This window comes from Manihot esculenta, chromosome 10, assembly GCF_001659605.2.
Source record: "Manihot esculenta cultivar AM560-2 chromosome 10, M.esculenta_v8, whole genome shotgun sequence".
Taxonomy (NCBI): Eukaryota; Viridiplantae; Streptophyta; class Magnoliopsida; order Malpighiales; family Euphorbiaceae; genus Manihot; species Manihot esculenta.
Window position 1 is genome coordinate 887,534 of NC_035170.2, and position 21,645 is coordinate 909,178.

The 21,645-nt window shown below is 32.7% G+C and overlaps 3 protein-coding genes across 4 annotated transcripts; 1 reads left to right on the forward strand and 2 right to left on the reverse strand.

The window, feature by feature from the left end:
- Positions 1-3,223: 3,223 nt before the first annotated feature.
- Positions 3,224-4,197, reverse strand: LOC110623963 (PRA1 family protein B3). The gene has a single exon (XM_021769003.2). It carries the CDS (start codon positions 4,056-4,058, stop codon positions 3,417-3,419), a length of 642 nt encoding a protein of 213 aa, XP_021624695.1. The 5' UTR covers positions 4,059-4,197; the 3' UTR covers positions 3,224-3,416.
- Positions 4,198-9,048: 4,851 nt separating this feature from the next.
- On the forward strand, positions 9,049-12,233 carry LOC110624468 (probable leucine-rich repeat receptor-like protein kinase IMK3). 2 transcript variants are annotated; one of them, XM_043960571.1, is made up of 3 exons: positions 9,049-9,369; positions 9,462-11,302; positions 11,379-12,233. In XM_043960571.1, exons 1-3 carry the CDS (start codon positions 9,053-9,055, stop codon positions 12,008-12,010), a joined length of 2,790 nt encoding a protein of 929 aa, XP_043816506.1. In that variant the 5' UTR covers positions 9,049-9,052; the 3' UTR covers positions 12,011-12,233. The 2 variants fall into 2 exon arrangements, with proteins under 2 accessions (XP_043816506.1, XP_021625327.1); XM_021769635.2 differs by having other exon boundaries at positions 9,053-11,302.
- Positions 12,234-14,133: 1,900 nt separating this feature from the next.
- On the reverse strand, positions 14,134-17,745 carry LOC110624951 (cation/H(+) antiporter 15). Its single transcript, XM_021770428.1, has 3 exons — positions 17,506-17,745; positions 15,876-16,880; positions 14,134-15,336 (listed from the first exon to the last, which is right to left on the reverse strand). Exons 1-3 carry the CDS (start codon positions 17,743-17,745, stop codon positions 14,134-14,136), a joined length of 2,448 nt encoding a protein of 815 aa, XP_021626120.1.
- Positions 17,746-21,645: the final 3,900 nt, after the last annotated feature.

Below are 21,645 nucleotides of genomic sequence, written 5' to 3' on the forward strand. Positions count from 1 at the left end.
TGCAACTATAATTTGGAAGAAATTTTATGAAAAGAACCTTGATACAGAAAGCATCTGATGATTTGGAATTAAGGAAAAGCGTGCTCCATACATAAATGTTTTGAGTAGGGAATTAAGGAAGTAATGACTAGAATCTAGGTAATTAAGATAGTATAGTTATTTTTCACGTATTTTCAAAACAGAGAAAATGAGTAAAGTTTCAAGTTATTTATTTTTATCATGAAAATAGATATGATATATGACAAAAATCTGAATTTAATAGCTAAATATACATGGGAGAGATATTACAAAACATTTTCAATAATTTTTCTTATAGTTGTAGTTCCATAGTTAGCTTAAAAACGTAATTTAAAAATAGTTTATTTAATTGATAAATATGTAAATTTTTCTTTCTTAAAAATCAATATTCAATATTTGAATGACAGTCTTTTAAGGTAACATGAGATTTTCAAGATTTAAGATCTTTAATTCATGTTTGTTGGAAAATAATAGATTTTTATGATACTCATATGTCACGTAAATAAATACTATTAATAAAAAAATCTAAAATTTATAGCTGTTTTATAATTCAATTTAATATTTTAAAAATTAATAGAATTTAACTTATTGCTAAATATTTTCAGCAGGTCTGGTGTAAAGACCACAATTTTAGCTTTTTTCTATTTATTATTAATTTCAATAAAAATTACAAGCTATTTTATATTTATTAATTTCTTATTTTTTAAATATCAATTACGATAAATTTCACTATATTCGATATAAGAAACTATATCAATATAATAAAAAATATAAATTATAATTTTATTATTTATAATCGTACTATTAATTTTATGTTATTACTTAACTGTATAAGTCAGTTTGAAGATATAAATATAGAAATTATATTAAAAATAAATATTATTAAGATTTAAAAAATTAAAAAAACTAAAATTAAAAAATAAAAAGAAATAAAAAGAATTAAGAGAATTAAAATTAAAAAAATAGAAAGAAATTTCATTATAATTTCTTGTACCAAACCGGTGACAGTGATGTATAATAATGGAATTTTAAAAATTAAATAATAAAAAAATAAATTTAGAGATTTTCAATTGAATTATATAAATTTTTAAAATTTTAGATTAAATTATAGAATAGTTAAAAATTTTAAATTTTTTATATCAATACAATTTATCTACATGACATATGAATATAATAAAATAATCTAACAAAACACATTTTTCTTAATTTAAATTTTAAATTTAAATATAATTGCAATAAAATTTATAATTTAAAATAATTTTATTAACTTTTAAAATAGTGAAAAATTTTAAAATTTTCATATATATAGTTTTTTTTTTTCATAAAGCTTTTAGAGATTTTACAATTAGTATTTTCGAATAAATTATTATTTACTTCTTACATATTATAATTATTACAACTTCAATCCTTTAGTTTTTTTTATCATTCACAAGTTCATTTGTTAGCCTTATCTTTTCTGTTAGCTTTATCACTTTATCCCTTACCTTCTTTCTTCCAAATAAAAGAGAGATAAAGAGAGAGGGGATACAAAAGGATCAGTATAAGAAATTATAATTAATTTAGGACGAATATATAAGAGAAACCTAAATGAGCGACAGAACCAAATGCAAAATAGCCTAATTCACAAAATACAGACCAATTTGTACTACGGGGTAACACCTATTAATTGAATCAAAATAAATCTCAATCTGTATATTAAAAAATTATCAATTTTCAATGTTGGTCATGAAAATGAAATGCATGACATAAATTAGAGAATCAACCTAATTACTACTTATTTGGTGATGGATGCTTACATCTTTGTTATGGTGCAGAAGGTGCAAGTCGATAGATTGCAAAGAATACCGAGGTATGACTTCTGCGTGATGTCCTTGTTTGAACTCGGTCTAACTTATCTATAAGGTGTCTATTTTAGTAAATACAACATTATGGGAAAAGTTGATAAAACCATTCATAGCAGTTTCTCCATCATCGATGTTTAACGAACAACAGTGGGCAAATTTCTTTACCAGACAGTTTTTCATATTGAACTGCTTTTATATCAATGGGTAGTGGTAAGGCTACCACATTAGTTTTAAAGTCATTTTTAGAGCCGCAAGGTCTCGAGTTCAAATCTTTCTCGAGCTCAAATCTTAAAATCAACCCGTCTATTCCTATCAACCTAACCCATTCGATCCATTCCACTCATAAGATCTATGAACTTGTTACGTAGACTTACATCAACCACAGATGAAAACCTGCTAAACAAGCAGCAGATACGTGGTCCAGTCATTGCAGTCAAATTGAAGAAAATAAGTCCCTCAAGCATATAATCTCTTGTAGCCACATTTAACTGTAAAGTCATATTCCATACCAAAAGATGGGGCATCCACCAGACTACCAGCTACCATGATTGTGCCACAGTTAAAATTATACCAGAGGAAGTGTTTCTTCCAAGCAAGTTAATGTCCATTGGCAGTTGACTATGCATACCCAAATCATACTATTTCTAATGCAATAGAAATAGAATGTTAACGTCCTGTTCAAGTTATACAAGTGCACGTATTACCTAGTAAAAGAGAGAATATAAATATGTAAAACTTTTCTCAATTACATTTCTAAGAAACATGCTGCTTAAATTTAAAATACTCTAGATCAACCGACACAACTTTCTAATTACCATGGAACAAAAACACCAATTTGAATGCATTAACATGATGACCCGAAACAAGCTGTCCCATAATCAAAGTATTAAAGCTGGCATCTACCTCCAAAATTTATCAAATTATCTCTCTAATTTCCACTGGACTTGTCAAGCAATATTTCAACACACAGTAGATCCAGGCGGAGTCATGTACAGCTTATTCAAATAACTATTGCAATTACGTGAATATATTTCAATATCATCAAGCATACGTTTCAAATCCATAGAAACCCAGCAAAGGTGCAACATTTGAGCAAAACACAGTTGGGACAAGTTAATATTTTTCACCACAGTTCAATAGACACAATAGAAACACACACACAAACTAAAAACCAGATTACCCAATTTATGATCCAAATTCTAAAACTAGAACACTGTCCTCTCATGGTCTCTTGCACTAACATAGCAACATCTTATTCAACATAAAATGGTCTTGTTAAGACCTAAAAACAAAGATAAAATGCAAATAAACTGAACTCAAATAATGCAATATCCAGATCAATCAAACATTTTAGCATACAGTTGAAAATCAATTCCGAGATAATCATGATCAATTAATAAGATCTAAGATCGCACCAAATCTTAGAATAATCTACAAAACTGTAAACCATTTGCTTTTAGATCAGAGAAAAAAATTTGAATCTTCACCCCTTACAAGAAATATACTAAAAAACACTAATCAAAAGTGGGATGCCGTACAGTCGAGGGATCGGCATCACACGCGGGAGGCAACGGCAGGAGCTGCGGCGGCGGCAGCTGAAGAAGCGGCACCACCGAGGAAGGAAAGGAATCCAGCGTTTGCAGGCTCTTGATCATCCAGAAACAGATCCTCAGGGACCCTAAATGCACCGTGAGCACACACGATAGCCAATCCAACCATCAAAGCAGATATCAGGAGGGATCCAACGCTGGTCAAAAACACCACCACAATCGTCAACACCACCAAGACACCTAGGGTTTCACGATCTGAGAAGGTTCGACCAAGAATGACGACAGGCTGATCCGACGGTCGAAAGAGGTAGAGAAAGATCCAACCGCCAAGGAGGCAAAGAAGGACAAGGAGAGAGAAAGGATGAGACAAGAGGGAGAAAGCGAGTACAACTGCGATGAAGGAAATATAATTGACTTTAAAATAAGAGAGATTTTTCCGGATCCGTGATGCGGCTTCTGAGAGCGAATCGGGTCTAGCCATGGAGCTCCGGTCAATGAGCTCATACCAAGGGCGGCGCTGAGATAAGCCATGGCGGATCGAGGAGGAAAGGCGAGAGATGAAGGCGCGGAAGGCGGGGGTGGCGATTGGAGGTTGGGATTGAGATTGCGACTGGGGACTTGAGATCGGGATTGCTGGAGCGGCCATTTCTGGTGGCGCGTGTAGGGAAGATCAACGGAATATCGTCTCTCGTTGAAGGCGATTCTAACGCGATGGAGATAATCTAGGTGCAGTGTTCGCTGAAAGAACTAATTTGGAGGATGGAAAGGGGATGCGTTTGCATGTCTCGCGGAGTATTATAGTGGAAGTTGACGGTGATGATGATGGGAGTTGCGGAAGTTGTGGTGTCAAATGAACGGTGTTGATGAACTTCATTGCCCTCTTTAACTAGATTTTATATTTTTATATTCATCGCTTTTGAAAAAAAAATACTTGTGTGCTCTGTGTGTCGGTGGACTCGTGAAGACCTCGGACCTCCCTCCACCGACAGAGCCGGTTTCAGTCTGCTTTTCGGACCTGAATTAGCAATCTATTTTAAGGTTTTGAGGCATTAAAAACGGCTTTTAAGGGTTACATTTGGTTTTGATTTAATTTTAGTTTTAATTTGGTTTGATTTTGATCAAATTCATAGGTTAAACCTTTTCAAACTTGTTAATTCTGTTTTAATCTAATTTCAATTAATTTAATTCAATTTTAATTTTATTTAATTTACTTTTGAACAGTTTTAATTTAATTTTGATTTCTTTTAATTTCTAATACATGGTGATTGTTGAAGGGTAAATTTGAGTTTCAATTTGTTGGTGGTATTTATTTTTACTGTGAGCTTGTATGATTGTGGTTTTGCTTTTATGATGACCTTTTGAAATCATATACTCAATTTGTGATATGAATATAATTAAATTGAGCTGAATTAATTTAAAAAATAAAACTTAATTTATAAAATTTTATATAAATTTAAATTTGAATAAAAATCAATTTATTAAAAATTTATTTAAATTTATTTTAAAAAATTTAAATTCGTGCTCGAACTAAAAGATTGATCCTCAAGGCTTCACATGTTGGAACCGCTGCTATCATTGCCCCTAATGGTTTGCTTTCAACCTGGCCATTCTCTCTGCCTAGCCTTGGATCTTTGGTTTTGCGAGGCTTTGATATTCCTCTTGGCTAGTTTGGTGTTAGCTGAGCTTTTGATTTAAAGTGCCTTCTAACTTTTCTTTTTTCCTTGAAAAGTTAAAATATATATATATATATAATTTCACTTACCTTAAAATATATAATTTAATTTCTATTAAAATGATATATTACAGTATCGTATCTTTAATAAATAATATAAACCGCGTATAAAAATATTGACGTGATAAAAAAAATATAATTATTAATATAAAAATATATAAAAAATTATAGTTTCACTTATATTTATTTTAAAATTTATAATTTAATTTATAATAAATTAATATTTTAAAATATAATTTTTATATCAATATTTTTAATAATATTAAAAAATTATTAATATTTATTAATGGTATAATATCAAATACTACTTTAATATAAATTAAATCATAAAAAATAAATTAAAAACTGATAGGCATTTTTGTACTTCCCCTTTTTCTTTGTTTTCAGCTGAGGTTTTTTTTGAGATAAAACACTTTTACAGTGGTTTGCAGGGTGCTTGCTGAGCACTAGGTTGAGGTCCTCTTGTTCATGGGTTTGGGTAATTGGGTCATATATTTAAAAATGTGATATGGTTTGGGCCATAGACCTGTTTTTACTTATATTCATCTTTGATGTTTTTAAGGCATTAATGAAATATTTCTATTTTCTAAAAAAGCTAAAACTAATAAATAAAGAAAGAGAATTAACTATTTAACCTTTATAGTATTTAAAAATTAATTAATTAATAATTTATTTTTAAAAAATATTAAAAATTACTAATGAGTTCGTATCATTAAAATTTTAAATTAATATCCTGATCTTCAATAATAAAATTATCATTTTCTTTATTAAAAGAATAACTAAAAGAACTGTGACTGAAGATATTTAAAAATTAAAATTAATAAAAATAATTAATTAATGAATTGTTGGGATTCAATATGTTGGTATCAAGCAAAGCAAAAGGAGTGAAAGTTATTTTGGTGTTTTGTTAAGGACCTTTCAACTTTCAAACAATGGTCCAAAATAGTACTTGGGAAATATGAACGTTATCTTTTTTTCTGCCATAAATATATGCAATCAGATTTTTTTTTTTCAGAAAAATAGATTAATATGCCGAAATTCGATTCATGTGGATCAACTGATTAGTCTGAGTTTAAATCGAACTAATTCATTTATTTCAAATTTTAAGAATATAAAATTAGACAATTTAAATTTGTTAACATAAAATATTAAAACTAATTATATTTCGTGTAATTTAAAATAAATTTGAATAATTTATAACATAGTTATTGATGTTTACGAAAATGCGCAGCTTAGTTTCTACGCTTATAAGAATAAATAATTTAGTCTTTATATTTTTATTTTATTAATAAAATATTTTTTCTATTAAAATTACTGTTAATCAACCATAAATTGGTAGAATTAACTTAAATTAAAAAGATTAAATTATTATAAATATTAAAATTATAAAAACTAAATTATTTCAAATTATCAAAATTAAATAGACTAAATTGTTAAAAAATAAAATTCAAAAAGAAATATTATAAACTACCTAATAAATTTTAATCTAATTCTAATTTGATACTAAACCATAATTGGATTTACATAAAAAAGAAATATTTCACATGTAAAATTAACATATTATACATGAAAATAACAAATATGGAAATGATAATACCCAGTATAATTTGATGAGACTTTGAGGGTTAATTCTTAATCCCTTCTTAAAATACAATTTTTTATCTTGGAAATTAAAAAAAAAACCCAATCCAAGACAGAAGATTGATTTTTGTCAAACTTGTATAACAAAAGAATATATAAATGAAGGTCCAAATGTAGAAGGTGGGACCACCTCTTACATTGCCACATCAGATAAGCCTAAGATGATGATGACTATTCTTTATTGTCACAGAACTCAGAGACTTCCCTTTCAACTAAAGGCCAAATCTTCTTTCCAATTCCTATCTTCACTTCATCATTACATGCAAAAGCTGATCACCCTCTCTTGTGTGTATCTACCACACTCCCATGCAGTTACTTTTTTTTTTTTTTACAAATATGGGTGAATCGCTAGGCACCTTATTTGATCAAGAGACATAAATCTTGATCCTGAAATTTCAGCTTCAAATCTCATTTCCATCATTTAATGCGCTCTTAAAGTTTTTAAATGTTATAAAAATATATAAAAAATTTAAAATTATAATAGTTATACGTAAACTAATCTAAATAATTTTTAAATTTATTTTTTATTTAATTTAAAATAATAATAATTTTTGACTCGTTTACTCTACTAAATTAGATATAATTACTAAATTAAGATCAAATTTATAATATTGAATCGAATAGAATTGCTAAATTTATACTGAACTCTCAAATATCGTAATTCATTATAATTTTTAGATTTTATCTCAGTTAGTTTTAATATCAATTATAACGATTTAATCTAAACTGATTTAAATAAATTTTTATTTATTTTCTGTTTAATAAAAATAATTAATCTAAATTCTTTAATAATTTTAACTCACCGTTATATACAATAAATCTTCGATGTTGGGCAAATGTCACAGCATCAATACGTTTTCTCAAATATAATATTAGAATTTGTTACTACTTCAACATTGAGCTATAGTGAACACTGTTCTCCAACTAGCTTTTGAAATATAATTAATTTCGGTCTGTTTTCTCAACATAAAGATAAGCTGAATTCTCATATTAAATTCGTGTAGGGCAAATTAAAAAATATTAAAATAATAAAAATATTTCATAATTGTCATAGTAAATATTTAATTTAAAACAATATTAGCACTTTATGTAAATAAACATTTAGTTAGATATACAAAATTAGCAATAGCAGAATTATATGTAAAATACTCCATATTGTGTATATCTCTTACAGCAACATTAACATAAAATTATTTAAAAGGAAAATTACTTTTTAGTCCTTGAGATTTAACGTAATTAATACTTCTGTTCCTCTATTTTGGCGATCCAACACTTAAATCCCTCACTTTATTTTCTGTCCAAATTCGTAGTCCTTCCGTCCAAAATAGCCGTTTGGAACACGTGAATTGACAAAATTAACCCTCACTAAACCCAAACCCAAATGCCTATTCTTCTTCTCCTTCTTCTTCTTCTTCTTCTTTCTACCCCCCTTTCTGCACCTTCTTCTTCTTCTTCTTCTTCTTCCTATCCTTTTTGCAACTTCTTCTTTTTCTTCTTCTTCTTTATTCTTTTTCTTCCTACCCTTTCTGCAACTTCTTCTTCTGCAACTGGAGAAAACATGAAAGAGAAAAAAAAAAAGGAATTTCACATTAAGTGAAGGGTATTTCTGGAAAAAATTATCACCTCTCACTTTTGACTCTTTGACCAAACGGTTTAAATGGACGGAAGGACTACGAATTTGGACGGAAGAGAAAGTGAGAGACTTAAGTGTTGGGTCGCCAAAATAGAGGGATAGAAGTATTAATTACGTTAAATCTCAGGGACTAAGAAGTAATTTTCTCTTATTTAAATAATCTTTTCTTTTATATGCAAATGATATTATTTTTATCACATCACATTAATAAAAAAAAAATTTTTATTGAGTTTGGCAATATAAATTTTAAATGTCAGATATTATGAATTTTTAAAAAATTATAAATAATTAAGTGTTTTTTTGGAAATAATTAAGCCCATTACCCGTCAGGGATTCTGTGTTCGTCTATTTGAACCGACAAAGACATGTCATGCTATTGTTATCATCGTATAAAACACTAAATTACCTTCTCAGAAAAGGTCATCTCCTTGTCTGTATTATCACATCGCACCTTTATATAATCAATAATAGTAGGGGTGTTATGGTCTTTTCATGTTTCTCCAGTGAGCTTACGTTGTTTGCTTTATGTTTATTCTATGTTGGATCTTTAAAGAAGATAGCCGTTAGAGGCACTGTTGAAGCATTAAAAGGCCAGATGATGAGATAACCCATGAATGAAAAACTGGTCAAAATAATGTTCATTGAGAAGAGAGAAATTTATACAAAGATTAAGAAAAAAAAATTAAAAAAACTAGCCGTTATGAGGAGCAGAGCCTCTCTCTCCCACCTCTCTGCAGCAACTCATATGCCTTCCACTGACAAATTGTCTCCAATTACAAAGATTCCCTCTCCCTCTCTCTCTCTCTCTCTCTCTCTCTCGGAGGGGATGCTCACGTGGTCTCTAACAGAAACCCCACCTCTAATTCACATTACAAAATGTTTTAGCTTCTGTTTCATTGTTGCTAGAGTTCAAACAAGAGAGGGAGAGAGAGGGGGAGAGAGAGAGCGCAGGAAAGCAAAATCATCTTATTGTTTTCTGGAGTATATTTCTATTTCTTGAGAGTTATGGAGAATCTAAACAAACGTTTCAACAATTTCTGCAGATACCCTTTTCGGAGTTTTGCTGATCGGCGTTGTATTTCCAATAAGAAGAAGGAGAAATGGAAGATTCAGTTGGAATTCAAACTACCATTTTTACAACATACCCAGGTTTTTTTCTTGTTCCTTCAGCTGCTCATTTTTCTCATTCAACCTGTTGCAAGCCAAGATTGGGATGGTGTAGTTGTCACCCAAGCTGATTTTCAAGCATTGCAAGCTTTTAAAGCTGAGCTAGTTGACACAAAAGGGTTCTTGAAGAGCTGGAATGATAGTGGTTATGGAGCTTGTTCTGGTGGTTGGATTGGAATCAAGTGTGCTCAAGGCCAAGTTATTGTAATCCAGCTTCCTTGGAAAGGATTAGGAGGCAGAATTACTGATAAAATTGGCCAACTTCAAGCACTTCGAAAGCTCAGCCTCCATGATAATCTCATCGGCGGCTCAATCCCTAAGACACTGGGACTCATCCCAAGTCTTAGAGGGGTTCAATTATTCAACAACAGGCTTTCGGGTTCAATCCCTTCTTCTTTAGGTTCTTGTCCTTTGCTTCAAACTCTAGACCTTAGTAACAACTCTCTCACTGGGACTATTCCAGAGAGCCTTGCAAATTCTTCCAAGATTTTTAGACTCAATCTGAGCTATAATTCATTGTCAGGTTCCATTCCACTGAACCTCACTCGCTCTTTCTCTCTCATTTTCCTAGACCTCCAATACAATAACCTCTCTGGAACCATTCCTGCTTCTCTGGGAAAGTTAAGTGAGCTCCAAGAGATTTCACTTGCTCATAACCAAATCAGTGGAGCCATTCCAGTTGAAATTGGTGGGCTCTCTAGGCTAAGAACATTAGATATTTCTAACAATGCCATTAATGGAAGCTTGCCCATTAGTCTCTCTAATCTATCCTCACTTGTTCTTTTAAATCTTGAGAACAACAACCTTGATAATCAAATCCCTGAAGCTGTTGGCGGATTGCATAACCTTTCTGTTTTGAACTTGAAAAGAAACCGATTTATTGGTAATATTCCTGCAACATTAGGAAACATTTCCAAAATCATACAACTTGATTTATCACAGAATAAGCTCAGTGGAGAAATCCCAGATTCTCTAGCCAACCTGCAAAACCTTGTTTCCTTCAATGTTTCTTACAATAACCTCTCTGGTCCTGTTCCCACTCCTCTATCTAAAAAATTCAATTCAAGCTCTTTTGTGGGTAACATTCAACTATGTGGATTTAGTGGTGCAGCTCCATGTCCTTCTCAAGCACCTTCCCAGAGTGTCGCTCCACCACCGGAGACGCCCAAGAAACATCATCGGAAACTGAGTACCAAAGACATAATTCTCATTGCTGCTGGAGCTCTTCTCCTTGTCCTAATCATACTTTGCTGCATTCTGCTCTTTTGCTTGATAAGGAAAAGGGCAGCTTCAAAAGCCAAAGATGGTCAAGCCACAGCGAGAGCTGCAGCAGCAGCAGGAGTTGGAAAGGGAGCTCCGCCAGTAGCTGGTGAAGTTGAAGCCGGAGGAGAAGCTGGAGGGAAACTAGTTCATTTTGATGGGCCCTTAGCGTTTACAGCAGACGATCTCTTGTGTGCAACTGCAGAAATTATGGGGAAAAGCACCTATGGAACTGTCTATAAGGCCACATTAGAGGATGGAAATCAAGTTGCAGTGAAAAGATTAAGAGAAAAGATCACCAAAAGCCAGAGAGAATTCGAAAACGAGGTCAATGCTCTTGGAAAAATCAGACACCCAAATCTCTTAGCATTGAGAGCTTATTACATGGGACCTAAAGGAGAGAAGCTTCTTGTTTTTGACTACATGCCTAAAGGAAGTCTTGCAACTTTCCTCCATGGTAAAATGCAATCTTTTTCTTGTTTTCTACAACTTGAATCCATTATCAGCAAGTGACATGTTCTATGTTGTTGCAGCTAGAGGACCTGATACGCCTATTGATTGGCCAACAAGAATGAGGATAGCTCAGGGTATGACAAGAGGCTTGTTCTATCTTCACAATCATGAGAACATAATCCATGGGAATCTTACATCAAGCAATGTTCTTCTTGATGAGAATGCAAATGCAAGAATTGCAGATTATGGGTTATCTAGATTAATGACAGCTGCTGCAAATACTAATGTAATTGCAACTGCAGGTGCATTAGGCTACCGAGCACCTGAGCTTTCAAAGCTTAAGAAAGCAAACACAAAAACAGACGTATACAGCCTTGGAGTGATCATATTAGAACTTCTTACTGGGAAATCTCCAGGAGAAGCCATGAATGGTGTGGATTTGCCTCAGTGGGTTGCTTCTATTGTGAAGGAGGAGTGGACTAATGAAGTTTTTGATTTGGAACTGATGAAGGATGCTTCTACAATTGGTGATGAATTGCTTAACACATTGAAACTAGCTTTGCATTGTGTTGATCCTTCGCCATCAGCAAGGCCTGAGGTTCAACAAGTCCTTCAGCACCTAGAAGAGATTAGACCAGATACTTCTGCTGCTGCGAGCTCTGTGCCGTCTGGAGGAGAGGATGGTGCAGGAGTTCCCTCAACCAGTGATTAAGCAAGCCATTGAAGAAGAAAGATATGTAGTTTGGTGGCAGAGAGAGAGAGAGATTAGGAAGTAGAGTAGAGGACAGATTCTTTGATTCTTAAGTGTTGGTTTTGAGTGTTAAATTTCATGTCTGTAAATACTAGTTTGTTTGAAATCTATTCAAGGATTCTGATTCTAGAACTCCAGCTGTGTGTGCAATCAATCAAGGATTTTCTTTTTTGGCAAAGATAGCTCATTTCAGCTTTTCAATAACTGGTTTTGCAGATTTCATTCTTCTGCAGTGAATCAATCATTAATAAAAAGGCAATCTTTGCATCCAAAAGCCATCCTTCCTTTCTCAGATTACTTCTTCCCATCTAAAATTTTAATTTTTACCTTTCACCTCATCTCTTCTCAGTAGAATGCATACTGAAGCTAGTGAAAGAATTAGGTCATGGAGAAGCAGGTTGCACAGTGAGTTTGATGAAATCAAATGTGATTTTGTTTGGAAAAGGAGATAAAAAGAAAAGAAATGGAAAAAGAGATGACACATTAAAATCCCTGCTAAAATCTTTATATATAAATTTATTAATAATTTAAATTAAAATTAAGAAAATAAGTTATTAAGAAATTGTATTTACTTTTCATGCCATTAAAGTAAAATTCTATTTCCATACCTGACCTCTTCCTGACATAGGCAAAATTGTAAATGTCTCCTTCATTACCAACTTACCAACTCTGCCATGAAAGCTTCTCTTCAATAAATTCAACTTTAAGGAAACTCTTCATTATTATTTGAAAAAGAACAGTGCTTTTAATATATATTTTAAAAAAAAATTAACTTCTTTAGTACAAGATGGGACAGGAGACTTCAATTTCAGTCTTTATTCAAATTAAGAGGTGTACCTATTATAGAGATATTAAGGAAGACTTCAGGCTTAATTCTTTATTCAAATTAAATTCTGACAACTCCTATAGAAAGTGCCTTTGTTTTCAAGTAAGATTTAAAGAAAGATGGATCTTACCGAAGGTGGCCAAATGTGACGTGTGTTTAAACTTTAAAAATGCATGCATGGAAATTTTTTAATGATCAATGAGATGGCCTCAGCCAAATACACCTTCTTAATCATGTAATAAGTCAAAGACAATGGAGGACAACCTTCTAATCAAACCATTTCCATCTCTCTATCTATTTGGACTTTTGATTGATATGCATTTGAAAAGAATGTGTTTGTCTATTCTATGCTTTGTTTTTTCTTTATATTACTTGGAAACTTGGATTGCTTTAGAGTATATGATATTTATATTGACTAAAAATGTATACTAATCCCCACCACAGGTCTATTCCAGTTTGGTTTCATATTAAAATCCCCATTTTGCTAACTCATTTTAAAATAGTTTTAGTTGGGCTTGATTTTAATTTACCTAGATTCGATCGATTATGATTCAATTTACCATTACTATTAGTAAGAGTGAATAATAATCGATTCAAATTGAAATAACTCAATCAATTCAAATTGAAATAACTCAATCAATTCAATTTCATATTCTTTCAGTTTAATTCGATTTTAAATTTCACATAATTTAGTTATTTTGAATCGATTTAATTTTAATAAAAAATTAATAAAATTAAAGTAAACCGATTAATTAATATTATGTTATTTTGATAATATAAAAAAATAAAATATTAACTAAAATTAAAATATTTTAATTAAATTTAATAAAATAATATATTAAAAATAATCTAACTAATCGAACCGAATTAATCTGATTTAATTTAAATTAACTTTTATTTTTATTCAATTTAATTTAATATTTATAAATATTAAATTTTAATTTTTAATTTCAATTTAATTCGATTTTAAATTGAAACGCACGGAATCCTGCCCTAACTGACTTGTGCCTATCATTTGACAATGCTACCACCAATACGATTCTTGAATACAATTCTGCTCCTTGCCCCGCTAAGTGCCTTACGTGGAAACCAATTGTCCTTCCATCACCAGCCTTCAACGACGTATCAGCAAACAGCCTTAAAAACCTCTGGAAAAAGTTGAAATCAAGTATACTGTAAAATAACCAAATTATCTTCTTCAAAATGAATTTCTCTTTAAAAAAAAAATCCTATGTAATTACAAAACAAGAAAACATAATCATCTCATAATTTCTTCTCGACAAGAAATATATGGATTACAACTCTCAATTGTCTTAATACAAAACTGCTGATGATTGTATCCATCATCCAACTCACTACGTTTTACAACTAACACTGACAATGAACTATCTCTGAAGTCCGATGAAGCAAGAACATCTCCTAACAAACCCAGCTCTACATACTCAACCCATTGCTTCATTTCTTTCTGAAATTGTGGTATTCTTATATTCTTCCCTACTATAACAAGATTATAATTTTTCCTCAATGATCTAATCACCTCCATCATTTGTAACCCATTATTTGCAGCCATCTCTGAGCAAACAACACTAGCATTTCCTGCAGTTTTCTCCTTAAACTCATTCATGGCTATCTCATCCAATTGCCTCTCCATCTCAAACATGAGTCCTTCTTCCTGTTTGCAACGAATTTTGAATACTGTGACTCCCACTTTTGGATTCCCCGACATTCTACTTGCTAATGCTAGAGCTTCACGATCATCAGCACCACCAGCAAAAAGCACAGCAACATTGAAGCTGTGATTTGAGTTTATCATCTCTAGAGACAATCCTCTATCTATTAAGATTCCAATAGTACATGAAGCTTGTAATTGTAGCATAGCATTAAAATTCCTTACACAGCTTTGTATAGTAATAACTTCTTGATGTCCACCAAATGGGACAATGATCAAAGGAACTTGTCTGTCTTGAGCAAGATTACAAATGATGTTATGCATGCTTTTGTAAGGAGCAACAGCTATGAATGGCTGTACTGTGATTGCACCAGAATACTTATTATTATCTGCTGCAAAATTGTTGAAAGCTCTCATTATGTGATGTGAGCATTTGGGTACGAATCTTTTTTTATATTTGTTGTAGGGGATCAACAATGGAGCTGATCGGCCGACAAGGTCAACTAAGTGGGTGATATAGGCACAGACTGCTCTGTTTTTACTGGGATTGAAAACTTTGAGCAAGGTGATAAGGCCATGGACATTACCTTCATGAAAAACACATGAAAGAACACGTAATTCAACATCTTTAGGAGTTGATTGGAGTGTTCGTAATCTCATTGCTTTACCATGCAGATACGCAGTTGTTAGACTAACATGAGGCTTATAGAGAATTTCTGTTAAAGGGAATGTAATACTGTTTGAGAAGAGGCAAAATAGGATTAATGTGGCATAATTCTGATTATTCATAAGCTGCAATAAAGAAAAATAAGAAAGAAATCAGTACGTAATTAAATTCACAATCATTAATAAATAAATAAATAATTAGATGTGTAGCACCAATACGCAACAATCATATGCTGCTGACATAAATTTACAGCAGCATAAAATTGTGATAATATATATTTTGCAGCAAAATTATAATTGGGGTTAAAAAAATAATTTACTAGACGTGTAACAACAATATGCAATATTCATATGGTGCTGATATAAATTTATAACAACAAGATATAATTACTATATATTTCTGTTATAAAATTATAGTCATAGATATTTTACAGTAAAATTATAATTGTTAAAAAAATAATTTATTAGCAACAATGAATATTAATGCTATTTTTTTATGCATGATAGCGTTAATTATTAATATTATTATCATATGTTAATTAATATAGTAATAATTATTGTTGTTACTGTCATATATTAGTCGTCTAATAGTAAAATTAGTGTTACTCTAAAATTTTTTGCTGTTAATTATAATATTTGTTATAGTATTAGATGCGCATATATACCTTATCTGCTCGCCATCTTTCATACAGGGTGAAATCTTCTATGCCTTTGAAGTTCAGAATCAATCCCAACAAGAAAGCATTCTTAAATCTTATATCAAAAAGCACAGAAGCCAATGCAATTGCTAATGTCTTTGACAAATTCAACATAAAAAGGTAGAAAAAGAAGCCGAAGAATGCTTCCATATCCTTTATTGATGAGACATCTGTTAGAAAACCAACTTGAATGTAGAACAAAGGCAAGAAGAATTGAGTGATCATGAGCTCTGATTTTTGTACTATGGTTGAACCAAGTGGAGGTCCATCTGGTACGAGAAAACCCATGATCAAAGCACCAGGAACAAAGGATATCCATAAAATGTCTGATATTAAAACCATTATCAAAGCTCCGACAAGAATTGCTATGACAAAGAACTCATTCACAGATTGTCCCTCTGGAGTTTTCTTGCTGATTTGTAATAAAGCTGGCCTTATTACATATATAGCAAAAAATATCACAGTGCATTGTTGAAGCAAATACTTTAACGCAGTGAAATAAGTTCCAGCTGTAGAAAACATTAACACGAGTACGTAAATGTTAGAAAGCAATGCTGTAAAAGCTTCAGTTAGCATGGAACAAGAGACTGCAAGTTGTCCTAATTCTGTAGTTATAAGGTCTTGTTCTTCCAAGTTATTGGCAACAGCAGAGAATAAACTCTGTGTTAGAGAAAATCCAATGAAGGAAAATGGCATATTACGAAGACATCGTAGAATTTGGTTCTTCATGGAATTTGGGAAAAAATGGGAGAATACTATAGGAAACAAGTAGCTAGATATAGCTATTGCCCAAACATTTTTTGCTTTCTTTAGCATTGAAGCTAAGTCTCTTTTTACAGCAGTAAGGAAGATGAAATATGATATTCCAAGCTTTACCAATGTATTGAATACTAGCATCTCTTTTGCTGGATATAATGTTTCCATGAATTTCTTATTGCGCCCAAAGACAGAGGGTCCTAAGACAATCCCAGCCTGTAAGAAAAATTATCAATCTATGTTAAGACATGGATTAGTCTTCATCTAACACAATTTAAAAATTTTTAAAAAAAATTTATCTAAAACAGAATGAAAAATTTTAATTTTTAATTAGTTAAATATATAAATCAATTTGTATACTCGAATGCGTATAATAATTTTATTACTAGTCAATCGCTAAAGATTATTGTCTATATACATGTCGTATTTAATGAGAAGTCTTAGTTAAAACATATATAATAGAACTTATATATAAAATAACTGGAATTTACGTGTTTAATTCTCAACCATGTGATGAATAGATTTAGATAAGTTTTTTGTAATTTTATATTTTTTTATAAACATGACAGTTTTATTAAGAAAAATATGTCTAAGAAAAACTCAGCATGCATGAATATTAAGATACTTTTTGACGATGTTCTGCAAGTACACAAATCACGCTTGAAATTTTAAGATAATAACATGGGAAAGAAAATTAACATTGAGTCCTTAATGATTAAATTAGGAATTCAACCATTTCTCCCTTCATCATTTTCTTGGGAAATAAGAAGAAAAGTAATTAAAAGAAAAACATGCATGCAAACGTATTCATATTTGGATTTGAATCTGAAGGCAAACTTACCAAAACATTGCAGACAAATCTGGGTTGTCTTAACGGTCTAAGAACAAAGTAAACGAGCCGTGATAGAATGAAAGCCATGATGATTTGAACCATAAAGACTGGAAGTATGAATTTGAGAGGACGATCTTCCTTGAAAAATATACCATGGCTTGTATGTTCATCATCATATGAGAAGCAAATTGTCTCATGAAGAACACTCCCACGTCTAGAATATATTGGCTCACCTTCATAACTTGACATTTTATACAATCCAGGTCTCCAGGAAATTAATAGACGAAACGGAGATAATCAAAGATTCAAACATTCTAACTTTTGCGCCGAAATGATAAATAGATTCTTGAGTTCGGACCGGAGTCCGAACTCAATAAACAAAAAAGAAAACAGATTATGATATAATTTCAAGTTTAAGTAATTATCTTTTTATGATTATATGATGGAAAATTTTTTTTTCAAGTTAAAAACCTATCACTAAAAGGAAAAATGAATCCTATAGAAGGAACCAAGAATAGATTTGGGGTTTTAAAATGACAGATTATTCAATTCCCAGGATAAGATAAACCCATTTTTATCTTCTCTTTAATAATTAATTTTCTTTTTTTATCCCTACTTCATCAGAGGTGGTTTCAACTTTTTTTTCTTCGGAAATTCTACTTATTTTAGATGTTTTTTACTAAAACCAAAACCTAAATTTCTGTAACTATAAAAATATATTTTTAGAAGTGCATTTAACTTTTATTAAAGCTCAAATTCAAAAGAGAATTCAGCCGCAATTTGATTGGTTTTACTCCACCAGAGTGTAGGATATAAAGTGGGTAAAATCTTAAGTTCATAGTTAAAAGGTAGAATTTTTTTTTTTCAGTGTGTAATCTATTAATTATATTAGATTTTTATATTTTTTAATATTAAAAAAAAAACTCAAATTTAAAATTTCACTGTTAATTCTATTTAGAAAAGTTCATTACTATTTGTAAATATATTTTTAAGTACTTGAATTAATAAGAATTAATAATGCAACCCATGAATAAGAACTGCTCATTCATTTTCATATATTTTAATAAAATCCTACGTTTCTCTATCATATATAGTATTTATTTATTTAAAATATAAAAAATATTTTAGAAATCAATAATAATTTTGAATGTGTACAGTTCGGGCTTTACTCTTTTTGGTACCCAATAATAATTCTCATTGTATCTTCTTCCTTCTCAGGAGATACTCTGCCATATTCATTGAAGAACATCAGCCAAAAGAACCCGTCGATTCTCTGAAAAATTACAGTTCTTGGCCCAATGAGTATCCTCAATATGGCAAGACAATTTATGTCATTAATGGTAACGTTACAATCATTTACCCTACAGTTTGCTTCACAGAAGACAAGAAATGTCTTGAATTAAGTTTTAGGGTAAGTTAATTTGATTTAAATTTAATATAATATTAAGTGGAATTGTAGGTATCGAATATGGACTGGGTGCTTTTATGGTGCAAGTATTTACATCAACAATTACTCAAGTTTAGAGATTCGTGGGAGTAGTGAATGGTGCTAGGTGTTTGGGCTGCGCTCTTACATACTTTTTCTTGTTTCTTTCTTTTGTTTGCTTGCAATTAATGTTTATTTTCTCTCGTAGGCTGGCATTATCTTGGGACCATCTGTTCTGGGTCGCAGTGAGACATTCATGAAGACATTTTTCCCGGAAAATGAGATGTTGCTTTTTAATGTAATTTCAAGGTTGGGGACAGCATACGTAATCTTCCTTGTGAAAAGCAACACTGATATCTTGCTGAAATCGAAGAGAAAAATCTGGGCTTTTGGTTTATCTAGCTTCTTTGCCCCTCTAGTAATCAGCGTAATCTTCAGTTTACTCATGAAAGAACATTTTTCTAACTGCATGAACCAATCAAGAACTCTTTTCGTTGGTGCTGCTTTGTCGGTGACGTATTTCCCAGTTGTTGCACAGTTCATAGATGAACTAACCTTTTAACTACAGAATTTGGCCTACTCACTTTGTCATCTTCCATGCTTATTCAAGTTTTAAGCATTTGCATGGTCATCCTCGGAGTCTGCTCGACGAGAAAAACTTACATGCTTTCACTTCAATATTTACTTGGAGTTTTTGGAACTCTGCTTTTTGCTGTCTTTATTATAAGACCAACAATAAAAGATGTTATCAAGAGAACGCCTGAGGGGAAACCAGTTCACGAATATTTTGTCACAGCATTTCTCTTAGGGACTTTGATCATGGCGTTCATTACTGATTACTTGTGGCAATTTCCTTTTAGGAGCTTTTCTTATGGGGTTGATCATCCCAGATGGACCACCTTTGGGTTCCATATTAGTAGAGAAATCTGAACTCATGATCCCTGAATTTTTCTTGCCTATATTCTTCGTTCATATTGGGTATCAAACAGATGTGTATTCTTTAAAGAACATGCATTCTGTTATTGCAATCTTGCTCCTCGTTTCAGTGATTTTCATAACCAAGATGCTGGGGACTTTGTTGGCTTCCATGTATCTCAAAATTAGATTTGAAGATGCTATCTTTTTAGCCCTTATTTTTGAACTTTAAGGGTGTGATGGACTGGGTCTGGGTGACCTTTCAGACATTTCTATTGGCAAATGTAAGCATAATACATATTCTTCTATATGTAATTATATATGTTTCATATAGCATGCTCTAATCATTTTTTGTTCTTGCAGATTTTGGACAAGCAGTGCTTTACAGTCTTAGTTCTATTCTACGTTATTTTCGTCGCTGCCTTCTACCCGGTTAATAGATATCTTTTATAATCATCGTTACTAGACTTGATCATGGATTGTGATGACCGCTCTTGATCATGGATTGTGATGACCGCTGTATTTCTGCACTACGGTCTGGGGCCAAACCCATGATATCAGCCCATTACTTAGAGGCCCTCAAGTCTCCCTTATGATCCAGGCCCAGCCCGCCAGCCTGCTCAGTCTTGAGACCGGGCTCTATTCCGACTCCACAATCAGGCCGGCCCAGCCTTTATGGCCCGACGATCAGATCCTCTCTAGGCCCAGCTCTAATCCCATCTTTCAGCCTAGCCCAGAGGAAGGAAGGCGACCAGCCCACTCGCCTGGTGGGCCCATCCGCACGCGCGTCTGAGAGAATCGGAGGCAGTTACGCATGGGGCAGCAATCTGATTTCCTCGTACGTCCATATCAATGTGACAGGAACAGGTGGCCCAATGACACACATTCTGTTACACGTCACTAGTGGACAAAAGGAAACATATAAAAGGAGAAATGTTCTCCTCTAAGCCTAAGTTTTTTTCAGTTTTACAGAACTCTTGTAAAACCCTATTTTTCTGGATCTCAGATCATCAATTGGCGCCGTCTGTGGGAACGAAGGAGATCTTTTCATCGCCGGAGTTCCACTCTGATAATACCCACTGAGATCCACAATGGCTAACCACAACGAAAACAATCTTGTCAATACCCCTAATGACCTGAGCTCCGCTCAGGAGGGACAACAGTTCTCTTTTTCCAGTCCCACAACACCAAACAACCAAATACTAATCCCCTTCAACCCCCCGCCAAGCTTGGCAGGGAACGTGCCTGGAGCTGCTCTATCCAACCAGGACCTTCAAACCATGGCCCTCCAACTACAAAATACCGCCCACTGGTTGGGGCAGGTAATGCAATAAAGAGGCCTTAACACCCCGGTAAATGTGTTGCCAGTGGTAGAAGAACCCAGAACCGATGAACCTCGCTAACCTACCCTCAATCCCCCTCAAGCAACCAGCCGAGAAACGGAAGAGAGAAGTAGGAGAGCGGACGAAGAAGTAGAACCAGAAGCAAGGGTTCACGGAAGGAGAGTGAGGGAGTTGATTGAGAATGATGAAGTAGACAGTTATCCCGCTGGAACAGCCGGAAGAATGGGGAGCTAGACATGGGAGGAGGAATATCGCCAGGAGAAGAAACCCAGGCAGGAGGAGGAGAGCGTAGACCAAAAGCTGCAGAAGATGAGAGAGCAGCTCTTGGCCGAGCTGGGAGTGAAGGATCAGAACTAAATTCTCTTGCCCACCTCTTCGCCCTTCTCGAAGTGGGTGCAGCAGGAGACCGTTCCCAAGAAGTTCATGATGCCGCCTATGGCCGCGTACGATGGAGCTGGGAACCCC